Source organism: Spinacia oleracea, chromosome 4 (genome assembly GCF_020520425.1).
Source record: "Spinacia oleracea cultivar Varoflay chromosome 4, BTI_SOV_V1, whole genome shotgun sequence".
In the NCBI taxonomy this organism is placed as follows: domain Eukaryota; kingdom Viridiplantae; phylum Streptophyta; class Magnoliopsida; order Caryophyllales; family Amaranthaceae; genus Spinacia; species Spinacia oleracea.
In genome coordinates, this window is record NC_079490.1 from 170,397,688 (window position 1) to 170,421,234 (window position 23,547).

General features: G+C 35.9%; 2 protein-coding genes across 2 annotated transcripts; both read right to left on the minus strand.

Moving 5' to 3' along the window:
* Window positions 1-7,478: 7,478 nt before the first annotated feature.
* Window positions 7,479-12,232, minus strand: LOC110787900 (cytochrome c oxidase subunit 5b-1, mitochondrial). Its single transcript, XM_021992538.2, has 6 exons — window positions 11,848-12,232; window positions 11,661-11,746; window positions 11,500-11,550; window positions 8,775-8,841; window positions 8,550-8,629; window positions 7,479-7,794 (listed from the first exon to the last, which is right to left on the minus strand). Exons 1-6 carry the CDS (start codon window positions 12,026-12,028, stop codon window positions 7,732-7,734), a joined length of 528 nt encoding a protein of 175 aa, XP_021848230.1. The 5' UTR covers window positions 12,029-12,232; the 3' UTR covers window positions 7,479-7,731.
* A 910-nt stretch (window positions 12,233-13,142) lies between these two features.
* On the minus strand, window positions 13,143-20,423 carry LOC110787899 ((6-4)DNA photolyase). The gene is made up of 14 exons (XM_021992537.2): window positions 19,989-20,423; window positions 18,587-18,658; window positions 18,351-18,431; window positions 17,824-18,003; window positions 17,659-17,730; window positions 16,965-17,051; window positions 16,724-16,822; window positions 16,566-16,649; window positions 15,114-15,200; window positions 14,918-14,989; window positions 14,725-14,838; window positions 14,154-14,241; window positions 13,967-14,062; window positions 13,143-13,563 (listed from the first exon to the last, which is right to left on the minus strand). The coding sequence occupies exons 1-14, from the start codon at window positions 20,382-20,384 to the stop codon at window positions 13,370-13,372; spliced, it is 1,722 nt and encodes a 573-aa protein (XP_021848229.1). The 5' UTR covers window positions 20,385-20,423; the 3' UTR covers window positions 13,143-13,369.
* Window positions 20,424-23,547: the final 3,124 nt, after the last annotated feature.

The following is a 23,547-nucleotide window of genomic DNA, read 5'->3' on the forward strand; positions in this document are numbered from 1 at the left end:
ACTTTAGACCAATTACATTCAAATTAATGGTACGCTGACCATATTTTCTATCCTATTTGGGCCATACTAGTCACTTCATAACCTGCAAAACAGTACATATACAATATATACCATTCACCCATTCATTATCATGAATGGCCCACATAGCTGGTTAGTAAAACACATTATGCATCACGTAAACATTTGCAGCAATTAATCAAGGGCACCAATAATCTACCAATTATTCAGTCCTTATTAATTCTAATCAAGTTGTTTTAACCTTAAGGATTTGTAGACCTAATCAAGAGTTTATGACTAAAAGGGCTCCCACTTAAACCAATAAATTCATATGCTTTACTAATTTTAAATATAAAAATGTATTTCTAGTCTAACCGGAAACATACAAATTTAATTAAAATTTAAAGCTCATATAAATTTATAATTGAATCCAAAAAGTTTAATTTAATTTCAGTCGTATTTAAATTAATTCATGATTTTAATTTTAGTAAAATAATTAGAATAAATAAAATTTATTATAATTACAATATTCAAAATTAAAATCCAAGAAAATAATTTAAATTATTAATTTTAAAAGTAATTAAAATTACGTAAACTGAAAATTTCAAATTAAAATTTCAAAACGATCTAATCGCAACGCAAACACCCTTACGCAACGTACGCCCATGGGCCACACGCACACAGCCATCGCTGGCCATGTGCGCGCAGCCCATCGCTGCGTCGCATAGCTGCTGCTGCTATCCTTCGCAAGCCATCGCGCAAGCTGGTGCTCGCTGCGCGCGCGCCAGCGCTCGATGCACGCGAGCCATCGCTCGCTGCGTTCGCTCGCCAACGCTCGCTTGATGCGAGCCAGCGCTCGCCAGCGCGCTCGCTTGATGCGAGCCAGCGCTCGCCAGCGCTCGCTTGATGCGAGCCAGCGCTCGCTGCGCGCGCTCGCCAGCGCTTGCTTTGTGCGAGCCAGCGCTCGCTGCGCGAGGCATCGACGCTGGGCGCAGCACTCGTGGCACGCGAGCTTGCGCTCGCTGCTCGCGAGGCTGTGCGCGTTTGCGCGAGGCAGTGCGCGTTGTGGCGCAGCTCGCTTGCTGCCCACACGCGACTGCTGTGCCTTGCATTCGCCCTCGCCCATTCGTCCATTGCTCGTGCACCATGGCCTTGCTCATTGCATTCGTGCCGCATGGGCGACGAGCTCCCTTGCTCGTCGTCACATGCCCGCACTATACAACACCCCTTAAGGGTAACACGTAGCGTCCATTGCTTTGTGCGTGCAAGTTATATGAACGAATCGCATAAAATTTAAAAAATTTATATTTAAAATTAATGAGAAATTAATAAATAATATTAATTTCATAATTTTAGGGCGAAAAATCGAAAATTTATTATTCAATTGATTTCCGATTAACATGGATTCAAGTCTAGGTCATAAAAATTTAAGATTTTATCATAAATTTACAATTTTTATGGTGGTTTTTAATCATAGGTATCTAATTAAATTATAATTAATTATGAAAATCAAATTAATTCTAAATTATTCTAATTTTCAACAAATTAATCATAATTACAAATTAGATTGCATAATTAACAAGGCTAGGCATTCAAACTTGTTAAACATATACAGTAGGTCAATCAAAAATTCAAGATTTATCAACAAGAATCGCAAATATTTAATTTAACATCTTAAATTTACGAAATTTTGCATTCGAAAAACTAAAACCTCCGAAAAGTCATAGTTAGGCTTCGAATTTGAGAATTCTGGGTTCGGCCGAAAAATACTTTTTTTGGCAAAATTTTAGAATGCCTTTTACATGCGGAATTGACACAAAAATCACTCGATTTGGATGAGTAACGAAGAAACTGCCGAAAAACTGCGTACGTATAATTAAATAAACGCAATTTGCAATTAGTTAACAATTACGAAAATTAATCACCCCTTTTAATTCTTGAAAATTTGTAATATTTAACCATGTTCATGCAATTTAGATTATGAAAATAATAAGAGGCTCGTGATACCACTGTTAGGTTATGATACATATGACAATTCATAAATCATGCGGAAACAACCATTAAGCCAGGAATACATATTATTTACACATAATCATTTAGCATAGTTTAGATGCATACTCTTTGTTGCGTGCCTTCCCTAGCTACGCCCGAACCGAACAAGAACAAGTCTTTAGGACTCCAAGTGTCGTCCCTCCGTAGATAGTCCACAGCACGTCCGGATCCGCCTTAAGATTGACCAACTAGAATTGCCCTTAAGGTATATTATTTTCGGCACTTTTAGGCAAATGTGTGAATGAATTTTTTCTCTCAAAACTCACTTTGAATACTTTAAAACTCAATGTAAATATGTGACCCTAGGCACCTATTTATAGAGTTATGGAAAAGGATTTGGAATCCTATTAGGATACTAATTTATTTAATTATAATCCTACTAGGACTCTAATTAAATAAACTAAATCTTTTAGGATTAGATTTAATCATATGACAAATCCCGGTAGCTTTAGGATTCGAGTAGCACACAAACACACACGCACGCACAGCAGCCCGCGAGGGGCGCCATGCGCGCGCGCGCAGCCCGCGAGCTCGCAGCGCACTGCCGCAAGCCCACACGCTGCCGTAGCCTTGGCGCGCGCTGGGCCTGCCTTGCGGTGGGCCTGGCGCAGCCTTGGCTGGTGCGTTTGTGGCGCGCTGGCTTGCTGGGCGATGGCCCGGCTTCGTGCTGGGCCTTCGTCTGGCATGCCTCGTCCGATGCTAATTCGTACGATACGCTTCCGATTAATTTCCCGATTCCGGAATTCATTTCCGATACGAACAATATTCAATATTTCCGATTCCGGAATCAATTTCCGTTTCGAACAAATATTTAATATTTCCGTTTCCGGAATTATTTTCCGATTCCGATAATATTTCCGATTCTGACAATATTTCCGTTTCCGGCAATATTTCCGATTCCGGCAATATTTCCATTTCCGATAATATTTTCCGATACGTACCATGTTTCCGTTTCCGGCAACATCTACGACTTGGATAATATTTATATTTCCGATACGATCCATATTTCCGTTTCCGGCAATATCATCGTTTCCGGAGTATTCATTTCTTGCCTGTGACGATCTCAGCTCCCACTGAAACCAAGATCCGTCGATTCCGAATATCCATAGATGGAGTATTTAATGCCATTAAATACTTGATCCGTTTACGTATTATTTGTGTGACCCTACGGGTTCAGTCAAGAGTAAGCTGTGGATTAATATCATTAATTCCACTTGAACTGAAGCGGCCTCTAGCTAGGCATTCAGCTCACTTGATCTCACTGAATTATTAACTTGTTAATTAATACTGAACCGCATTTATTAGACTTAACATTGAATGCATACTTGGACCAAGGGCATTATTTCCTTCATTCAAAACATGTGAATAACCTTTGAAATACAGGTGGGATACACTCTTTGGTTGGGTCTGTGACCAACTCAATCTCTGTTCCCGGGCTAGTTGACTTTAGTGCTTCAATATACCCACCAACTTTCATGTAATGATCATGAATTGAGCCATGTAAAAAAGTGTGGGCAGCATACTTAATCTTATAAGCAAGTGTCCTCCTAATCAACACTTTGAAAGCCCTTCTCACTGCCTCCTTAATCTCTTTAGCTGGCCAATGCGGTCTCGTCTTGAAAACTTCTAGAAACTGTTTAGCTACCCACTTAGCCTTCAACTGCCTATTCTTCTTCATATTCCTATGGCAACTATGCTCTCCTACCACCCTTTTAACAACCAGAACAACTCTTTTAGAATCCCAAGAAGCGTAGAGATAAAATGGGCACCCTTTCACACACTTAACACCTAATCTCTGCTGCCTTTTTCTGTCACTTACTTTAAAATACAAATTTCTGCCTTGTAACACCCCATACATTGCCACTGCATCCTTAAATGCTTTCCTGTTTGGAAATCTCTGCCCAACAGCCCATTTAAACTTAGAAACGTCAGTTTCAGAACCAACAAGAACCCCTCTCCTTTTCTTCCTTTCCACAAAACTCAGATCCTCATCCCCTGAATCTGGTGGTGTGTGTATCTCATCTTCACTATCTTCATACTCACTCTGAAAACCACCCTCTGCATTTTCTACAACTTCCTGTACATCATTCTCAACAGGCCTACCATTTAGTTCAATTTGCCTCTGGACTTGCAGGGCTATTTCTGTTAGCCTATTATTCACCTCATTAACTCTTTTCTTAGCTGCTTCATATTCATCATCACTACAGTCAGACTGAAAACCAGATTCATCTTCATTCTTTTGTTCAGCTTCTAACTCATCCCCCTCATTGTCAGCTTCTAGATCTGGGTCAGAATATCCACTACTGTTCTCAGCATCAGTGCACTCAGCATCACTGAACTCAGCATCATCAGTACCCTCACCCACAGTACCCCCCCCCCCCCCCCAACACTGATGTCACCCAGTGCTACACCCTTGCCTTTGTCTTTATAAGGGTCATACAAAGGATCAACATGATCATCATCCTCACTGTCAGTGTAGTAATAGTCAATGAGGTTCACAGGGCTGTTAGGTCTAGGGTCTTCCCATTCATAATTGTTGAGAAAATCATCTTGATTTTCCACTTCAGGTTGAGTTGGATCTGGTTGTGTTTGAGAAATAGGGTTTATGTTTTTCTGGGATTGTTTTGGATCAGGAATGAAGGGGGAATGAAGTGGTTGGGGTGTTGGTTGTTGCCCTATATTGCTGCTTTTGTCACAATTTTCTTTAGGGGTGGGAGTTTTTGTGGGACCAGTCAACAACAAAGAAGCATCTTTTTGGGTGGATGGTATTGTTTTGGCAGTTTGTGTGTTGTTCTGTTGGGATGCAGTTGGTTTCCTAGGACTACATCTCAAAGAATCTAATTGAGGTGGAGGTGGGGCCCTTTTGGGTTGTAATTTCTGCATTTTCCCAGGAAGTTCAACCCCATGATTTACATAAACCTCAATGCACCTATGCTTCAATGCTAAGTCAGTCAACTCCAACACCTGACTATCTTCATAAACCTTTCTTAACCCATTTTCCAAAGTTTGCCCTGGGACCAGATAACACAACCCCTCAATGGTGGTGTAATTCCCAGTTTTCTTTGCTAAATTGAGTAAATCCCACCAACACAAAACATCTGAATCGATTTGGCAAGTTTTCCCCTTTCCACCCACATATACTAATTGGCCATTATTAACGGTCTTAAAGATCCCACCATGCCAAAATTTCAAAGTCACATCACCCATCCTAGCCAAATTTAACAACAATTAACTAATTCAGTCAAACTTTCCCGGCAAATTAACAATTCAAAATCGATACAATAACACATTGCTAAATTCAAACCACAACGCATACTGTACAGTTACAATTAGACCAAATTAGGGTTTTTACAAAAATTAGGGTTTTTAATTTTAACTATCAAGCAACGAATTTTATGCCCTAAATAATTACAAAATTAACCAACTTAATTAATTTAGCCAACATCTACTTAATTAATTACTTCAATTACTTGTTCCTCTAATCAAATCGCAAAATTAGGGAAAAACACATAATCCATGGTCAGAGGCAAAATCTAACTCGTACGAACAACAACAAGGTATAATACACCATAGAGAACATAAATTGTCAACAAAAACTGATCAAGAATCAAATTTTAATGAAAATTGAGAACGAAATTCAGGTTCGCAACTTACCTCAACTGTGCGAATTTAATGCGAATTGCAGAGTCAAAGTTCCCTTTTTTGCTTCAAATGGCAAAGAATTTCATCAAGGACAACGACGCGTCACTTTGCTAGTACAGATTTAGGTTTGGGATGTTGATTGCAGCAATGGCGTGGAGACAGAATGGAGAGTTGTGAATCAGAAAGGTGGTGGTTGGAATGAAGTTAATGTTTTTGGTTTTTGGAGGGAAATCAGAAAAAACCAAGGGGTCAGCAAAAACGTTGACTTGGTTAGCCGGTTCCCAGTTTTTGGGAGCATTACGTGTCAAAGGGGTATAAAGGTTAGATTAACACAGAATAATCAAAAGGTTGGATTATTTTAAGGTTGGATTATTTAAAGTAAATAATCCTAAATAATAAATAATTAGTAATATATAATAATTAAATAAATATAAATACAAATATAAGTAATATAATAATATAAATAAATAAATAATAATATTATTATTATTATTTATATTATTATTTATATTATTATTATTAAGTTAAATTGATTTTAATTAAACTGAACTGAATGCTCCTGAACTGAACTGCAAAATAAGTCTTGAAACTGAAATTAAGCCAAAAAGAACAGGGCTTAGTATCCTATTAGATTGTCTGATACTTGTCCTATTTTGATAAATTAAAAAGTGGATTTTTTTTGTCACTTAGCCCCTTAATTTTATTATATTTAAGCACCTTGAAAAACAAAATAAAAATTAGAAATCGACACCACATAACGATTTCTGTTGGGAAAAACGTTCGTTTTTACTTATGCTAAAGATCCCAAATCATGATTTGATGGTAGAGGGAGTTGAAAGAGTTGTCTACCATCAAATCATGTATTGGGAACTATAGCATAGTTAAAAACCAATATTTTTTCTAACGAAAATCGTTAAGTGGTGTTGATTTCTTATTTTTAGTGTTGTTTAAGTTGTTTAAATATAATAAAAATTAAGTACGATGGTAAATTACAAAAGTTGTTTATTTAAGGTGTTAAATGACAAAAGAATCCTTAAAATTTTTATAAAACACATTTTCCCTTGGTGTGTATTTGCACGAGATATGCAGGTTTAGCTTTTACATTTCAGCTCTGTTTGTTTCTACTGAAAATATTTTCAAAGGAAAAACAATTTTTCATGGGAAATAATTTTCAAGGGAAAATAGTTTTCCTTTGTATTTTTAGGTGTATAAAAAAAATAGAAATGGAAAAGAGAGATGGACAAGAGGATAGAAATAGAAATGTAAGGGATTATAGAGGAAAAAATGAATTCCTTCTTTTCAAAATGGAACTTGTACATAACATATAAATGGAAATGACAGATGGACAGGAGGATAGAAAAAGAAATATAAGGGATTATAAAGGAAAATGTGAATTCCTTCTTTTCAAAATGAAACTTGTACGGAACATATAAATTAAGGAATTTTATGAAAAAATATTTTCCGTCAAAACAAACAGAGCCTAAGACGACAAAGCAAAGGGATAAATCCGGTTCGAAGATGTTTGACTCCAATTATAAGAGTGTTTCCAACAAGTTAAACGTAATGTAGGAAACAAGCCACTGCCTACTACGAATACACAGGTAGGATAACTTGTATCCTATGTGCTCCATCACTTATCATATACTTCGTCCTGGGTTCCTACCAACACTAGCTTTACCTTTATAATAATTTAAACAACATGAAATGAGATATTCAAAACTTTGGATTTCTTAAAAGTGAAAGCAGAAAAGGAGCAATTGATTATTCGCTCAAGCAACGAAGACAAGTGAATGAAATTTATACTTCCAATCCAATTAATAGCTCAATGTTAAAAGAAACAACTCTTTTGTATTTCTCTCAAAAATAGAGCAACGGACTAAGATTGTTACCAACAGGCATCCATTCCAAGGACCCATCAAAAAAACAAACAAGCTTTAACGCTTTTCAATTGGAAAGCAGTAGCTGAAGTTTAAGTTTCACGAAACTTGTTTCATTGTTGTCTCACTAGATCTTATTCTGTCAATACAATTGCAAACTGTTTCAATGGTGGTGTTCGTCTTCATCGTGACCTTCAGGATCACCGCCTGGGCCGACAACTTCCAACTGCAACAGATTAACCAACAAATAAGCATTTCTAATAAAACCCTACAATATTATAAATACAAACATTGAAAAATCATGCACATAAATTTAACAGATAGTCGCTTAATTGCATTAACATCCTCTGAAAACAAAAATGGCTAAATGAAAAGGATGAGCAGAGTTTCCAATTTCATCAAAGACTTAGTTGTGGTTGGAAGGACATTATCTAGTTTTACTACCCCTAAAATAAACATGTCGATGAAATTGGCAATGATGGCGGGTTACAGTGTATAATAAATCGTGAATATAAAATTGCAATTTGGTGGCACACTTGTATTGTTCCTCGAAGAACAAGATAACAAATTACAAGCTTTCAAGACTAGATCAGGTAAATCAGCAGAAAATGAGAGAAGTGGCTAATATTACTCACTTAGTCACTTGTCAAAACAAGAATCACTCTAGAAAATCCTTTAGATTGAAAAATATCATTTTCTGATTTCTGTACAAAAGTATGATAACTTTTCTATATTCCGCCCTTTTTAACCACTACAATAAATACACGTATACTTCTGATCAATAATATTGATACTTTAATTCTTGTATTAAGCATCCCTTAATCTACGTGCATGACCACAATTGACATTTATTTTGGATCAGAGAAAGTATATATCGATTCCAGTTTGATATGATACAGATACCTTACAAACAAATAGACAACATCATAGTTGATAAAGATATTTTGGCAATGGTCAGCACCAATATAGTACGTTACTCACCTTGAAGTACTGTGTGCAAACTGGACACTCGTGTGGCTTGTCTTTCTCTAGCCAAAACCAGACAACATCATGTTCATCCTCTGAGAAAAAGGAAACCAAAATATTTAAAAGGGTTTTAGTACGTGTACAGCACATTAAAACAATTCTGATGCACTAGAAAAACGCAGATGACATTTTATCAAGAAGAACGGGGGGGGGGGGGGGGGGGGGGAATTCTACACTGACCTCCTTCGCCCCCAGGGCATCCAACAATTCTTCTTGCATAGTAGGACTGCACAATAGCAGGACTTTCCTGCATTCAAATATAACAAATCGGCATTCAAATATAACAAATCGTACTTAAAACAAAATTTAGAAAAAATATCATGTACATCATCTGAATAGAATGATAGGATCATGGGCCCTGCCTAAAGTAGCTTTCCAACTACATTGTCAGTGCAACAACATAGATGACAACTTACAGACAGAATAACTATAAAATTTTTAGTCAGTTTAACTTTTAAAAGAAATACAATAATAAGTGATAGCAAGCCAGACATTTCAAAAGTGTTTTATGAAAGTAAAAAAAAAAGCATTCTAAATCAACCTGATACTTTCTGGAATTTCACAGATCAAGATAACATTAATTTTGGAAATAATAAGATCTTACAAAATACATGCAAATGCATTATGCATATAGATTATATACTTAATAATCTTCTAATTAAGATTGAGCACCGATTTTTTAGGTGTTTTCCTACAACAGGTTAATAATTCAATTGCATTGTCAAGCCCAATAGAAACAGATAAAAATTGAAATAAAGGGAGAAAATTGAAGACAAAGAAGACCACAATAAAGCTAACGGGACTGAAAAGGCCAAAACAAAGAAGTTGATCTCCTAGGATGTTTTATTCACTACAGTATGGGGAAAATTAATAGTCGTAATAGAACAAGCTTCAAAGTTCCTCAATTCAGACTTTTGACTAGAGTTTTGGGGTTCCCCAACGACAAATAATTTAGAATCATTAGCATCAGATTAGGATCTAAAAGAAAAAATAATAAAGCTTAGAGGCTTTCGGATTTCAAAATCATTTGAAGCAGAAAAGTGAAGAATGGATCACATGAAAATGATGGATGAAGAGTCTCAAGACCAGAAAATACAAGAAAACCATACATGAATAATTTGAGTACATAAAAGAAGGTGGGGAGGGGAGGGGGGAACAGGTCAAAAGGATCCTTTACTGGACCTAATATGTGTTCAAGGTGAAAAGTTGGACCATGGGCTTGATGCCCCTATTCCTCAATATCTCATGGCCACATATGACCAAACTGAAAGGTTTTCCTAGAAAATTTCCCCAACAATATTTGACTTTTGTGTGTGTGTGTTTGGGGGGGGGGGGGGGGGGGGGGGGGTCATCTAACTGATACGTAGGCATACACAGAAATACAAGATATATTACCAACTACAACTAATCAGCATTGTTGCGGGATTTTTGTGGTCTAGCCGTCTAGGCTAAGCGATTCAAAAGAAGTGCACCTGAGGCACACAACAGTTCATAGCAAAAATTATCTTGTTCACTAGGTGCATTGACTTCAATGAGGCGCACCTAAGTGCCTAACGCGCAGGGAATTTCGGGTCCCCTTGATGCGCCTTGATTTTTTACGCATAGCTGAAGTTCTCCGCTAAACAATTGGCATTCTCACAGAACTAATAATCATCAGTTTCACCCAAGAATAACAATATTTCCAAACTTTAAAAGAATTATTGTGATTGACGTATTAGTAAATGTAGTTTGAGAAAATATATTATGGTGGTCTATTAGTTGAAGTGGGATAACAAATAATCCACACCTAAAGTTCCCTAGTGTTAAAGCAATAATGGTGGAGTTGGCAACGTGCTTCACATGGAGGGAAATAAGGTAAAACAACCAGAAAGTATAAGAGAGAGAGAGGGATGCACATGCTCTGCACATAACAAACTAAGGATGTTTTTTCTTCATCATAACATCCATAACTCCATAAGGTTATAGAGCATCGATCCTGATTTCAGAATATTTAAAAAAGAAAAAGAATGTGAAGGTATGAGAAGGAAGCCTACCGATTGGGTCCTAGGACGTCTAGACATAGCATATTTTCATCACAGTGACAAAAACAGCATCAGGATGACATGTAACTATGTAAGTAGTAGCAACAGCGAATATATTTCATTCTTTCAATCCTTACCAAGGGTCACAGCTAGGCAAACACATAAATAAAAACTGCAAACACCATACTCAGAACCATCAAACAATCTTCAGTGCAGGCATCCATCGCATTTGCCAATACACAATCAGTATTATCACAATCATTGTAAAAACCAGCTTACCAGAATTGATTAAGGTAACTGAATCTGGTAACAGTCTAGGGCTCTAGGCTAACTTGCGAGGAAAACAGGTTCTTGTCCAAGTGTTTGACGGCTAATTTTTGTGAAAGTTTCATGTTCTTGTTCCAAAACAAAGAGTCAGATGTCCGTACCCAAATCTAAATGTTAAGGATCCATTACAAATTGTCGAGGTGAAATGAAGAGTCACTAAGTAACATAGGGTAAGATAGACCTCAAGGGATGTGGTAAAAGTGGCCTACAAGAGTTGCGATACATAAAAATGGCTAATTGTATTATGGAGTAACAGAAGTTCAAGTTTACCTAATAACATATACTTCCTTTCCATCCCTTTCTCTCATTAACAGTACCCAAACAAAAAGAAGGATCGCTCATTTCTCCAATAATGTCAAATTACAAAACCAAAAGAATAACCGAACTTCAACAGAATCCTAACTACGAAATGTATACACTATACAACCCTCAATCAATGCACATTTGACAATCAGATTCAAATATTGACAATACGCATTACAGTCTGACGAGTAAAAAATCGACCAATGCAAAAGCAATTCCGAAAATTTGGCAACATTTATGAAGAAAAAACTGACCTTGGTACCGAAAGGACCCGAAGGGTAGTTGATCTCCAGAATGTCCTTCCCCTAATAAACACAATCAATCCAAAAAAATGAGAAATTCCATCATCTCCCAAAAAAAAATCGCACCATTTATTTATTAAAGGATTTTTAAAAACGAAAAAAAAGGGGAAAACCTGAAGCTCAGCTTCTAGCTCTTCACGCTCATGACCAGTAGCAATGGGCATTACATCTTCAACCTTCTTCTGGGGTTTCGAAACCTCTACTCTCCCACAAAAAAACAATTCAATCAATTAAAAAAAAAATCGACAATAATAGATCTAAATCAAAACCCTAGCAGAAGGGTGGAGGGAAGAAAATTACCGGCTTCGGCGGAGAAATGGCGGCGAGAGAGGAACGAGGAAGAGCGGACGGCGGAGGTGGCAGGAAGACGACGAGCGAGAGAAGAAAACGACGATTTAGCAACGGAGGAAGACGACGATGATGATGATGATGATGCAGAAGAGATGGATTTGAGTTGAGAGAAAACTAGTCTTCGCCACATGATTGTTGTGTTCTGGATCTTAGGTTACACCCCTGGTTGTTGGAAATGGATGAATCGATCGATTGATTTGGGGATTGTTTTTTCTTCTGGTTATTCTCTCTCCTGAAATGGAGTGAGTGGCTTTTTGTTTGAGGTGGGAAGGAGAAATGAGGAGAGAGAAAGATGGAGGGTGAGGAGGGCTGGAGTGGGCGGCTGTTTGGTTGTGGTTTGGGCCAGGATGTGAATTGGGTTGTGTGTAGTAGTTGACCTTTCTTTATGAGTTGACTTGACCTTCCACCGGTTTAGGAATTTTAAGTTTTTAAGGGTTTGTTTGGTGGACGGTAATAAATACGGAGTACGAAATATGGAGTAATACGAAATACTACTCCGTATGTTGTATCGGTGAGGTGTTAGCCGTTTAAGAGAAGACTTGATACGGAGTATTAAAAAGAAGTCCGACGTACTAACCATCTTTGTGAGTCAAGGATGGATCTTAATTAATAATACGAGTTCAAATTTTATTGGAATGAATGTTGTATTTGTCTGTCGTACTTGTTCGCGTTTACTAGACTGTCGATGCTAATTTAGGTTACAAACCGGCTCCTGCTTACTAGCCTTTAAATCCTATATCAAAGCCACTACTAGTTTTATGTCGTAGGACGACAATTCTTGCCTTTAAAACCGAGTCTCGCTCAGGAAAAAAAAAAAAATACACTAATCGTAAAAACTAGTGGACAAAACAAGTTATAATAAAGCAATTGGAGGAAAGTTGATAATTAGGGCAATAGCAATAGAAGAAACTTTAATGAGGTTTGTTCACATGCCAACTCATCACTGTACAAACCTTGATAGTCAGGGCAATAGAAATAGAAAGAAAACTTTCTAAAACCAATCGAAAAGTTCTAAATTGTTCTAATATAGAACCTTCGAAACTCACGCTTCCATAGCATATACACTTCGCCTACACATTTTGTGTGTGGATTATAGTTTCAATGTCGAGGATTTTTGAAAAGAAAAATGGTACTACAAAAAGTAACATAGAGACATAGAGTGACTACGGACAATACTTTGTATTGTTAAATCAAAGAAAATGCAAAATGTAAAAACATAGTAGTAAGAACTAAGAACACTCGAGTTGTAAAATAATCATGGTTAAATTAAACGCTAATAACTTTTCAACCTGTTACATTAGAAACTTTTGTCCTACAGAAGAATGGGAACTGTTTTAGTACTTAACTAATTACATTAGATCACAATAAAGACTTAACATATCACATAACTTACTACAAACATCCACATGACCGGAATATGGATGTGTACAATCTAGACAATCAGCTTACCTACAGATCAAGATACTATAGTCTATAGTGAATCAGTAATTAACTTCTGTTTTTGCCTTTTAACTGCTTGTTTTGGTGTTTGTTGATCTTCCTCTAATTTTCGTCTTAACTTTGTTAAATCATCTTCACTAACAGAGCCATTGGACAAGCGGTTCAACGCATACGCTTCAGCCAACTTCCTTTTGCATTCTTTGCTTGCAGTGTCATGGGCAACCACTGGTTAAGGTACAGCAGAATTATTAGCCAAGCTAGAAATGTATTTCAAGGAAAACAAGCTCATAGGAAAAGCAGAATTAGGGTTGCTTGTTAGTTCTAGCTCTGTTCTGTTCGACTTATTTTGACTTATTTCAGACAAAATAAGTCCAGATAATATAAGTTCAGAAAAAATAAGTTTTTTCCAGATATTTTCACACACAAATAGGTTTATTTCAAACAAAATAAGCCTTTTTTCAGATAAAATAAGTTCAGATAATAGAAGTTCAGTCAAAATAAGTCGAATAGAACGGAGCCTAAATACTTAACTGTATTCCACAATAACAGGACAGCTGAACTAAAATATGATGCAAAAAAACCCTGTATAGATCCTCCTTTATATAGAATATAACCTAAGTTAACTCACCAGGACCTGGATAGTCTTTTCCGATTATGCATTTAGCCTTTACTTGGATGCTTTTAGGAGCTGTCCATGGTTCATAAATGTACTGTTTTGGCATATCTGAATCATCAAAATTACTCACCATTCATTATCTATCTTCATACAGATACCAGAACTCGAAAAACAGTAGTGTTAATAAACTCAATAATACCTTTCAATACTGGGAGAAAATGCCTGATAAAATCACCATTTGGATCATGTTTCTTTCCAAATGAGATTGGTGAGTAAATTCTGTGATACTGGAAAGATAAAACCCAGGCATACCAATTATTCTCAAAAATGAATACTTTTTACAATTAACAGAAGCAGCATAAAATTGTCCTGTTTTCCTTTTGGTAATAAATTGCTATTTTACCAAAAAAAAACAGAAGCAGCATAACTGCGATCTTTGATAGCACCAACATATATTCAGTTCACATACAGCAACAAGCTAACAAGGAACCCAAAATTAGCAGTGTATTTGTGATGGTGTCTGAAGCATAGGATATTTTATCCACATTATCTAATTATAAAGAGAAAGTTATCAACATTTTGCAGATTATGTAGGAAGAGTCCTAGACTCAACCAAACATAACATGAAGCACTAAATCAAACTTCAACTTTAATGCAATTGGCAGGAGCAAAAAAATACGTAGGAACACATTTATGTTCGCAATTTATTTAGGTATACACTTGATAAAATCAGTTAAGTACGTCATTCAACAGGATGACATTAAGCATACCTCATAAAAGAATGAGGAACAAGAAAGCCAGAGCCAATTTCCATTGTTTATTGCCCAATCTGAATCAATCAATAGCCTTTCAAAGACATCACGGCCTTTCTCCCAATGAATAAACTGTAAAGTCCACATAGAACATAAATTATACAAGAAGTAGAAAAAAAAAAAAAAAAGAGTTAATGAATTTGAGTCCCACCAAATCACCACGGGTAAGAAAGCATGCAACACAATGCCGAGCAAGATGGTGCATCCAGCCCCATTTATGAAGCTGCAGAACATTTACAAGATTCAGAGTTATGAAACATACGCAAAGGAACTCTTTGAAAAGTACATACATAAGCGTACAAAAAGCAGCCAGCCTAAAATCCTAAATAGCAAAGGAAGATAATTACCTGTATCATGATGGCATCAATCCAAGGATATCCAGTTCTTCCATCTCTCCAAGCAGCAAACAGCTCGCTATCTTCGTTCCAGGGAATCTATGTCATGAAGTGAGATAAGTATGATCAAAAAAAATATAAGAAAAGATATCTATACTAATATTTAATAACAAGTATATTTGCAAGAAATTAGGAATGTCACGTGTCCCTTCTTGAAAACATCTTTCTATTTTATTTTATTTAAAATTTCATGTAGATTCCTTCTCCAATTTCATGTCTCTTCACCACAAAAAAGGTTCATGCACTTCACCTACAACAAATTTTATGCCCCTTTATCTTTAAATTTTTCTATGAATTTCAAGTAAAATACCAATTTATATTTCTATCTTCATTGTTTTCTTAGTGAAACATGAAATGAAATACATTTACTCTTTTTTGATATGAAAAATTAAACTCTTTTAGAACATCACAAAAGACGTGCATGGCACGGGATCAATACTAGTTATATTAGTAGTAGGAATAAAGGAGAACAAACAATGAGAACAAGCAGTCCTCTGAGCAAAGTAAGGCAGTTACAGATAAGTTCTTCATGTCTGATAGCAAAGCAAGTCTGAGAATGCTACAAATCTTCAAATAAAAGCCTATGCAGACAATGAATATTACTTGACAAAATAAACAAGAGAAACACCAAGAACGACGAGAAGGTAGTGATAGAACTAGAGGAAGAGGGTAAAGAGAGAGTTTGTGTTGGTACCTAAAGTCAGAAACTCAGAATTTCATATCTGATTCAATTTTTAAGTATGGATTGACAGAGACAGTTCTGAGGCATTAACTTTAAGAAATCCCAAGTAGAAATGCTTACGTTGAAGGGGGAAATCAAAGAGGGTAAGAAACTAATTCATGTTAAGGAAAAAGAATGCTCAAGCTAGCTTTATACTCAAGTTAGGGCTTCCAAAAGTGATTATGAAATCATTGAAATGTGCTAAGCATCCACATAAGCATCCCATTGTGCTTACATATTCTAGAAGAAGGTAGAAGGGTACTTCTGGAAATGCATACAGAAGGGAAATGGGAGCGCGGGGGATTTGCTGAGAAGTTAGTTATGAAGAGAAATGAGCTACAAGCCAAACAGTTAGCATACCTGTAATAAAGAGGGGAAAGTAAGGAGAGAGAATCATTCAGAAATTGTTGAATAATTAGCATAACTTGTGATTGTGTGATTACACTGATCAAGCAATACAACTTATACTTTACCCTTATTTTCTCTTCTGCATTTTTTATTTGATTTCTGAGCTTAATATCTTATATTTCTGGGTTGTTTGTTGAGTAGTGATCTGATTCTTAGCAAAATGTTAAAATCTTTTGTGGGGAAGGGAGGGCATTATTGTACACAAGAAGAAAAACTACAGTATTATAACTGAATTTAAGATGTGAAACAGAAAGAAAAAGCTCCATGCAACATACCTGCTTACATATTCGGTTACCCCTCATCCGGTCAATATTGGGAGTGCCAAAAGCTGCTGTATAGAAGAAATCCCGCCACAACAACTACAAATTTTGAACTATGTTAGCAACAAATTTGAAATCAATTCAACCACAAACTCAGAACTGAAAGAACTGACCTGCCCATGAAGAGAAACAGGAGGTGATGTATGTTGCTTGACGTTCTTATAAATTTCCTGAATGCATTGGTAGAAGTACCTCGAAGATAAACAACCAAACTGCACAGTATATAACATAGAAAGACATTAGAAGTGCTCTTAAAGTCTGAGCCGATCTATAAAACTTGCGCACCATAAGTTACAGGCACGAACAATAAAAGGTCCATTGGTGGAAATCTGAGGCTGTGAGCTCATCACTTACTTTCAAATATGGTGATAAAACAGTAGTTGCAGGCTTAAGAAAGGAAGAGGGATCCCCTTTTGGCTTCTCAAACTTTGCCACCCACGCCTGCAACGATGGTAAGACTAAGTAAAACTTCGGAAAGCATGATAATCTCTATCACATTTCTTTTCCATACACACTCAGTAGTTAATCCGGCAAAACTATCCATAACTACTGAGGGGAAAACAAGACAATATACCAGATTATAACAGAAACACAAATAAACCACACAAATCTAAGAAACCCTGAAACAGCTACCCTGAACTGAAGTCAAGCAAGTCAAACTGCAAATTAAGAGTTACTCTACGATGAGCGAAAATTCCACTATTACCTAAACCCTTAGCCATCATTGTTAACCTTTATACAACCTTAAAGAAAGATAGAAACTATATCATGTCTATGTAAAATCAATGCTTATGTTAGTGCTAAACTGCTAATACATTCTCATACGACAACCACCCCAAAAGAAAAGAAAAGGGCTCAATTGACATGCCCGCAAACATTGACATTAGTTTGATGGAAATTTGGAAACTCTCAGGGATAACCCCGTGAATGCAGAATTGATATTTCAGAAATCATTTACCCAATGAAGCACACATCAAAAAAAAGCAAGTGAATATCTAGAACTCGAGTCTATAAAATTCCCAGAAATGGACAAATGGTAGCATCATACCTTATCATCAAGTGATAGCTTCAACCTCTTCAGTGCTTCAGATTCACCACCTTTAAAGGGAGAAAATTCATGCTGCAACACTATTTTAAATTTCTAGCAAAATATGTGAAACAAAAAATTAAAAAGCAAAAGGCCCTAACCAGTTAGCAGTTTAAAATTTCAAACCTGTGCAACATTTCCATAGCCAAGTTCTTCCATTGTTGGAACATTTGAGATCTGCAAATCTCCTACATCTCCAGGAGGAGGAATTGATGATGGTCCAGTAGAAACTAGGGAAGATACCCAAGAGGGTTGACCAGCAAGCTTCAGAAATGACTGGTAAGTAAGAGGTGGCTTTCCCCCGTTCTGTTGAAACATTTTACAAAAAACCGATTCCAGGAATTAGCCCCGTCCGGTATCCTTTTTTTGTTTTCAATTTTCTGTTTTTTACAAAACTAAAACCCAAAATATGAAAACCACAAAAAGTAATTTCCAGTTTTTTGTTGTCGGTTTTCAAAATCAACATGATTACTACAAGTATGACTATTTTTTAGTTCATGATTCAATTTAAACTATATGACTTTTATAACAAAAAAAAACTAAAAACAGGAAACTTGAAATTGAAATTACAATATTAGGGAGCATCTTTCTTGCAACAGCACATGCTCCAATGTTGAAACAATTCATCTTAGTCAAATGAGGGTTGTATTTACCTTATGTATGATCACTCTAGGATCAAACAGTGTATGGCTAACAGGAGAGAAAACCTCAATTCCTTCTTGAGATGAATATTTCTGTGAATAGCAACTTCTAGTAGTTAGAAAGTAATCTGCTGAAAAGAAGAAAAATGCAACACATGGAAGGAGACCTTTCAAGAGAGTTCCTACTTCCTACTTTCTGGCTACATTGATATCAGGAAATCGAGGAAGAAACTAGTTCAAACATTTACCTCAACTCGAGCATCTATAGCTTGATAATATGGATCAGTATCATACTCAAAACAAAGCTTCTTTATGTTCAACTGCACAAAATCCATAAAGGAAAACAAAAACGAGAAAAATCAAATTAATTTTGTGTGAGATCATTGTTCATTATGTGTGTGCTTTGTTATACAAGACCATTGTAAAACTCTCCCAAAGTCTATGAACTTATTCATTTGGCTCCGTTTGGTAGGGCGTAAAACATTTTCCAAAAAAACAATTTTCATCTATTTTAAATTTTACATTGTTTGGTTTGCAAAGGAGTGTAAAATCACTTTCCCTAAGAGTAAAATTATTCTCCCAATGATGGAAAACCATTTTCCTTTCAAAATGAAGGGAAAGCGGTTTTCCTTCCTTTTGTATTATATTTCTTGTACACTCTTCTCACTACTTACTTACTTTCCCTTTCATCTTCCTTTTATTTCTTCATTTGTCTTACATGGAACCAAACAACGAAAAACTAATTTTAGAATTGTATTTTCCATTGTAAATTGTTTTCCATGAAAATCCTTTTACACTGAAAATGTTTTACACCAACCAAACGGAGCCTTAGTAAAAGCAGATACTCATACACAAAACAAACTGGAAAAGCATGTTACCAAGCAAAATTTAACATTAGAAACTACTATAGATAACACAGAATCATAGGTCCAAATATGCATAATTATCTTGCACATGAATAAAATATGCCAAACATATTACAGTTTCTGCTTTCATTTTCGAGTTTGGTCATCCAAATCTACTTCATTTCCTTAGAAAGATGTTCATTATCCATTTATCTTCTTAACAAATTCCATGTAATGGGAGTAAAAAATTCAATACACCCAATAAGTATTCGCAGTTGGTTAATTATGCAGTTACCAATAAATGGTTTATATTTATTTCAAAAAAAAAAAAAAGGTTTATATTAAAACACAAAAACTAGAGCGATTTCCTTCCATATTGCTTAAAGATCCAATAATTCTCAAAATATGCTATTTTCTAGCTTATTTCCCTCCATACTGTCCACGTCGGCATATAAGATAGAAAAGTATTTTTTTTCCGTTTCAGCTTAGAAACGCCAATTGAAACAAGGTTTCGTTTTCAAACAAAACGTCATTTGAATCGGTGGTTCAATGGTATAAACCGCGAGTTTGCTTTAAAACAAAATTGATCGGTTTTGTAACAGATAGCAATAGCGGTTTATTGTAAATTTATTAAAAATTTAGACCGAATTTCTTGCTAACGTGAACAGTGGAATGGAAATAAGTGAAAAATAACGTATTTTGGGAATTTACTAATTTTCAAGCATCATCAAAGGAAATCGCTCCAAAAACTAGTAACAAAATCAACAATATAATTTTAAAAAGAAAAATTAAAGAAGAAATATACCTGTTTCAAGCAATGAATCAAGACATCACCAGGCTCACCCTTGAAAACCAACAACCTAGACCCAATCTTCCTAAGACCACAATCCAAGTCCAACAAGCTCTCAAGAAGAAACTTAATACGGTTCACCCCAGCCCTCGACGAACCAGGCGAGAAAGCATCCGGGTCAGGGTCCATATAATGCGGGTCGATCACAAAAATCGGGTACACAAAATCCGACCCTGTAGCAGCGTGTTCAAGAGCCGGGTTATCATGGACTCGCAGCCCCTTTCGGAACCACGTTATAGAAGAATTGGATGAAGCCGTCATTTTTGTAACAATTGAAGAAGCTTTAGCGGTTTGGAGTTTGGTAGGGAGGAGGAGGTGGTGGTTTGAGGAGAGAGAATTGAGAAAGCGCATTTGAGAGGTTGATTTTGGCGCCTTTGAAGTTGGAAGTTAGAATGGGTGGGTGATTATGCGGAGATGGGATGATTGGGTTGGGGAAGTGCCACGTTGCACCATTCACATTTGCCAAACCTTTGACTCTTTAACTACTCGTGTCATTTAGGGGGCGTATGGTAAAGATGGTTGTGGGCCGGGTCGAAGCTCAACCCGACCCGGCACAAGCAAGAAAAAACACGGCTTGCCACGCCCGTGAAGTCGTGGGCCGGGCTTGTGCCTAAATTTTTGGAAAAAGCACGATAAGGACCGGCACGACTCGAATTGGCAGGCCAAAAGCACGCTAAATTTAGTAAAATTAGCCTTAAACACGACGGCCCGACCCGACACGAAAGCTCGTGGGCTTGGGCCGGGCTTGTAACTCATTTTTAATTTTCGGGCCGGCCCGGAACATTGTGGGCCTAGGGTGGGCCTGGCCCGATTAGCGCTGTGTGGGTTGACTTGTGGCCAACCTACACACAAGACACAACTTTGTTAGGCCTATGCAATTGCTCGATTGGCTTGGCCATGAGCAGCGATGCACGCGTCATTTGGCCCATGCTTTCGACCTATGGTTTGTGCCTTGCTTTGACGATTCGTATATAAACTCCGACTAGTGTTTTTGTGCGGCTATCCGGTCTACTAAATTAATTTTGTTTTTGCTTTAGACGTTTTTCCGCTCCCACTGGGCTCAACATCCGTCATTTCCGAACTTATACGTTCCTTAGAATATTTACCATATTTATATTTTATACGCATAAATACTTAATCTGTTGTGATACCATGATTTCAGTCAAAAGTAAGTTGTAAACTGAAACGAGAATTAATTTCACTAATAGGAAGCGACCTCTAGTTAGGCAATCCAATCACTCGATCTCCCTTAATATGATTAACTTCTCAATTAATTTGAAACTTATTAATTCGACTTGGAGTAAATACCATAAATGAATACTTGAAGTAAAAACATATTTTTTCATACTCGACTAAACCAATCCAATAACTTAATTTGACAACTTTGGTTTTAATAACTTTTAAAAAAAACCTTTAACAACTCAATCATTGACCCAAAAATGCGGTATCCGTCGCAATTGCGGGACTAGTCGTGGTGTCTCAATAAAGGAAATGATGTGTTAGTCGCGTAGACCGTTTCGCGGAAAGAAATTGAAATTTGAAAAAGAAAGCCCCATGCCAACCTCACTAACCACCTACGTTAGTCCCCCTCCCCAAAACGTACACGTGACATACTTAAATGAATTGATTTGTCCATCTTCTCGCTCCTCTCTTATTTTAGAAGAAAGGGAAAAGGAGTAGGCTTGTGATGGTAATTAGGCGACAAACATGCAATACTAGCAACTTATTGAGATTAATAATTTCGCGGCAAAAGCTTTAGCTGTGAATGAAGTACGGTGGAAAGCAAGTTGTTTTATATATTTTTTGGATTCATATCAGGAAGTTGGGTAAAAATCTAATATTACATATATAAAGAAGGTATATTTGCTGAACTATTAGAGCGCCACCTAGGATTACTAATGGTTTCGGCCAATTAAAAAATAAGATTTTTAATTTATTTTTGAATTAAAAAAATCGAGTGTCATTTAGATAATTAATTAGGTGCCACGTAGATATTTAAATTAATTAATTAATTATTAATATATACAATTCCATCCAAAATCAAACGCTCTAATAATTAAAATATAAATCTAAAATAAAATTCATCCAAAATCAAACACTAATCTAATATATATATATAAAGGGGAGTTTTTTGGAGAGCATTCGGAACGCCACGTAGGAATGTCCAGTCACAAAATCATTATTAATATATTTTAATTAATTAAAAATAAAGATAAATTAAAACAAAATCATTATTAATATATTTTAATTAATTAAAAAAAAGGATAAATTATAATTTCCATTGGATCAAAGTTTCCGTTGGAATGTTAGGTATCAAAATCTTACTTTATGTTAAGAATCCTAACACCATAAGAGTGCTAACACCTAAAAATTTCGTTAGAATGTTATTTACATTTACATTAGAATTTTATTTACATTATAATTCTACTTGGATTAAAATATAATCATTATTAATATATTTTAATTAATTAAAAAAAAAAAGATAGATACATAATATGATAAAGATAGATTCCAACAAAAAATTATCTTACTTTTCTTTTACCTTTTTGTATATATATACATATAAGCTCATGGCTACCAAAAATCCTACTTCAACAATCCACAAAAACTCACGGTTGATGGTATAATTTTAGTTAATTAGGTCCGTGTAGCCGTAATTAATATACGAGCACACAATTATATACTGAGTATTTTCGTTATTATATAATGGTATACGAAGTAGTTTGCATGGTTCAAAGGAACCTTCATGTGTTTGAAGCTTTCATCTTAATAGCCTTCACAATTTTAGTTGAAGTTGCGTTATAAATGCCGTGACTTGAATTAGAGTTTATATGAAGTATAATCCTAAAACTGTGCTGATGATTAATAAAAGTAAATTGGTTCTCTCCTTAATTGCTTGCATTTCCTTTTCCTTTAAAATACTATAGAATTCCCTTAGCTTCAATTAAGGAGGAAGACTTTGGCCAAACTCCTCAATTGTTTCATTTTTTCAATTCTCCTCCTACCTTCTCAGATCCCTCTTATTCTTTAGATGTTTAGATATCTGGATATTTCCTTTTTTAAGCAAGTCCATTATGTTGGAGATAAACAATTTGTATTTGTTTAAGCACTGTAAAGAGAGAACAAAAACAAATTCAAGATCATGTGCTGCATATATAAACTAATGCTGCAACAATAGGTTTTCCGTATATAAGATGTACACTACAAAAGCAAGGTGAACTCTACCCTAATATCACACATAAAACCGTTAATCACAACCGTGAGAGGTGATGGATGAAAAGAGGTAAACAAGTAAACCAATACGTAAACACAATTTAATTTTAGCCTAAACGGTAACAACTTTAATTGATATAGTTTAGGCTACACTTTAAGCTATTAACAACGTTGTTTTTAATAGTTGGCTCCAACATATTATACTAAACCAAAATAATGGTCAGCCTGAACATAAACGAATCTAAATTTGGGGTCTTATACTGAAACAATAGTCGAACTATTAAAAATAATGCATGGTGTG

Bases quoted from the DNA above. Each gene is read 5' to 3' on its own strand.
- LOC110787899 (XM_021992537.2), bottom strand. From the start codon at position 20,384: ATGCGCTTTCTCAATTCTCTCTCCTCAAACCACCACCTCCTCCTCCCT. The intron at 14,242-14,724 runs GTATGCTTAATG...TTATCTTTCCAG, and splicing joins GTTCCTCATTCTTTTATGAG to TATCACAGAATTTACTCACC. The intron at 13,564-13,966 runs GTGAGTTAACTT...TACCTTAACCAG, and splicing joins AAAAGACTATCCAGGTCCTG to TGGTTGCCCATGACACTGCA.
- LOC110787900 (XM_021992538.2), bottom strand. From the start codon at position 12,028: ATGTGGCGAAGACTAGTTTTCTCTCAACTCAAATCCATCTCTTCTGCA. The intron at 11,551-11,660 runs GTTTTCCCCTTT...TGTGTTTATTAG, and splicing joins AGCTAGAAGCTGAGCTTCAG to GGGAAGGACATTCTGGAGAT. The intron at 8,842-11,499 runs GTCAGTTTTTTC...ATTTGAATGCAG, and splicing joins CGGGTCCTTTCGGTACCAAG to GAAAGTCCTGCTATTGTGCA.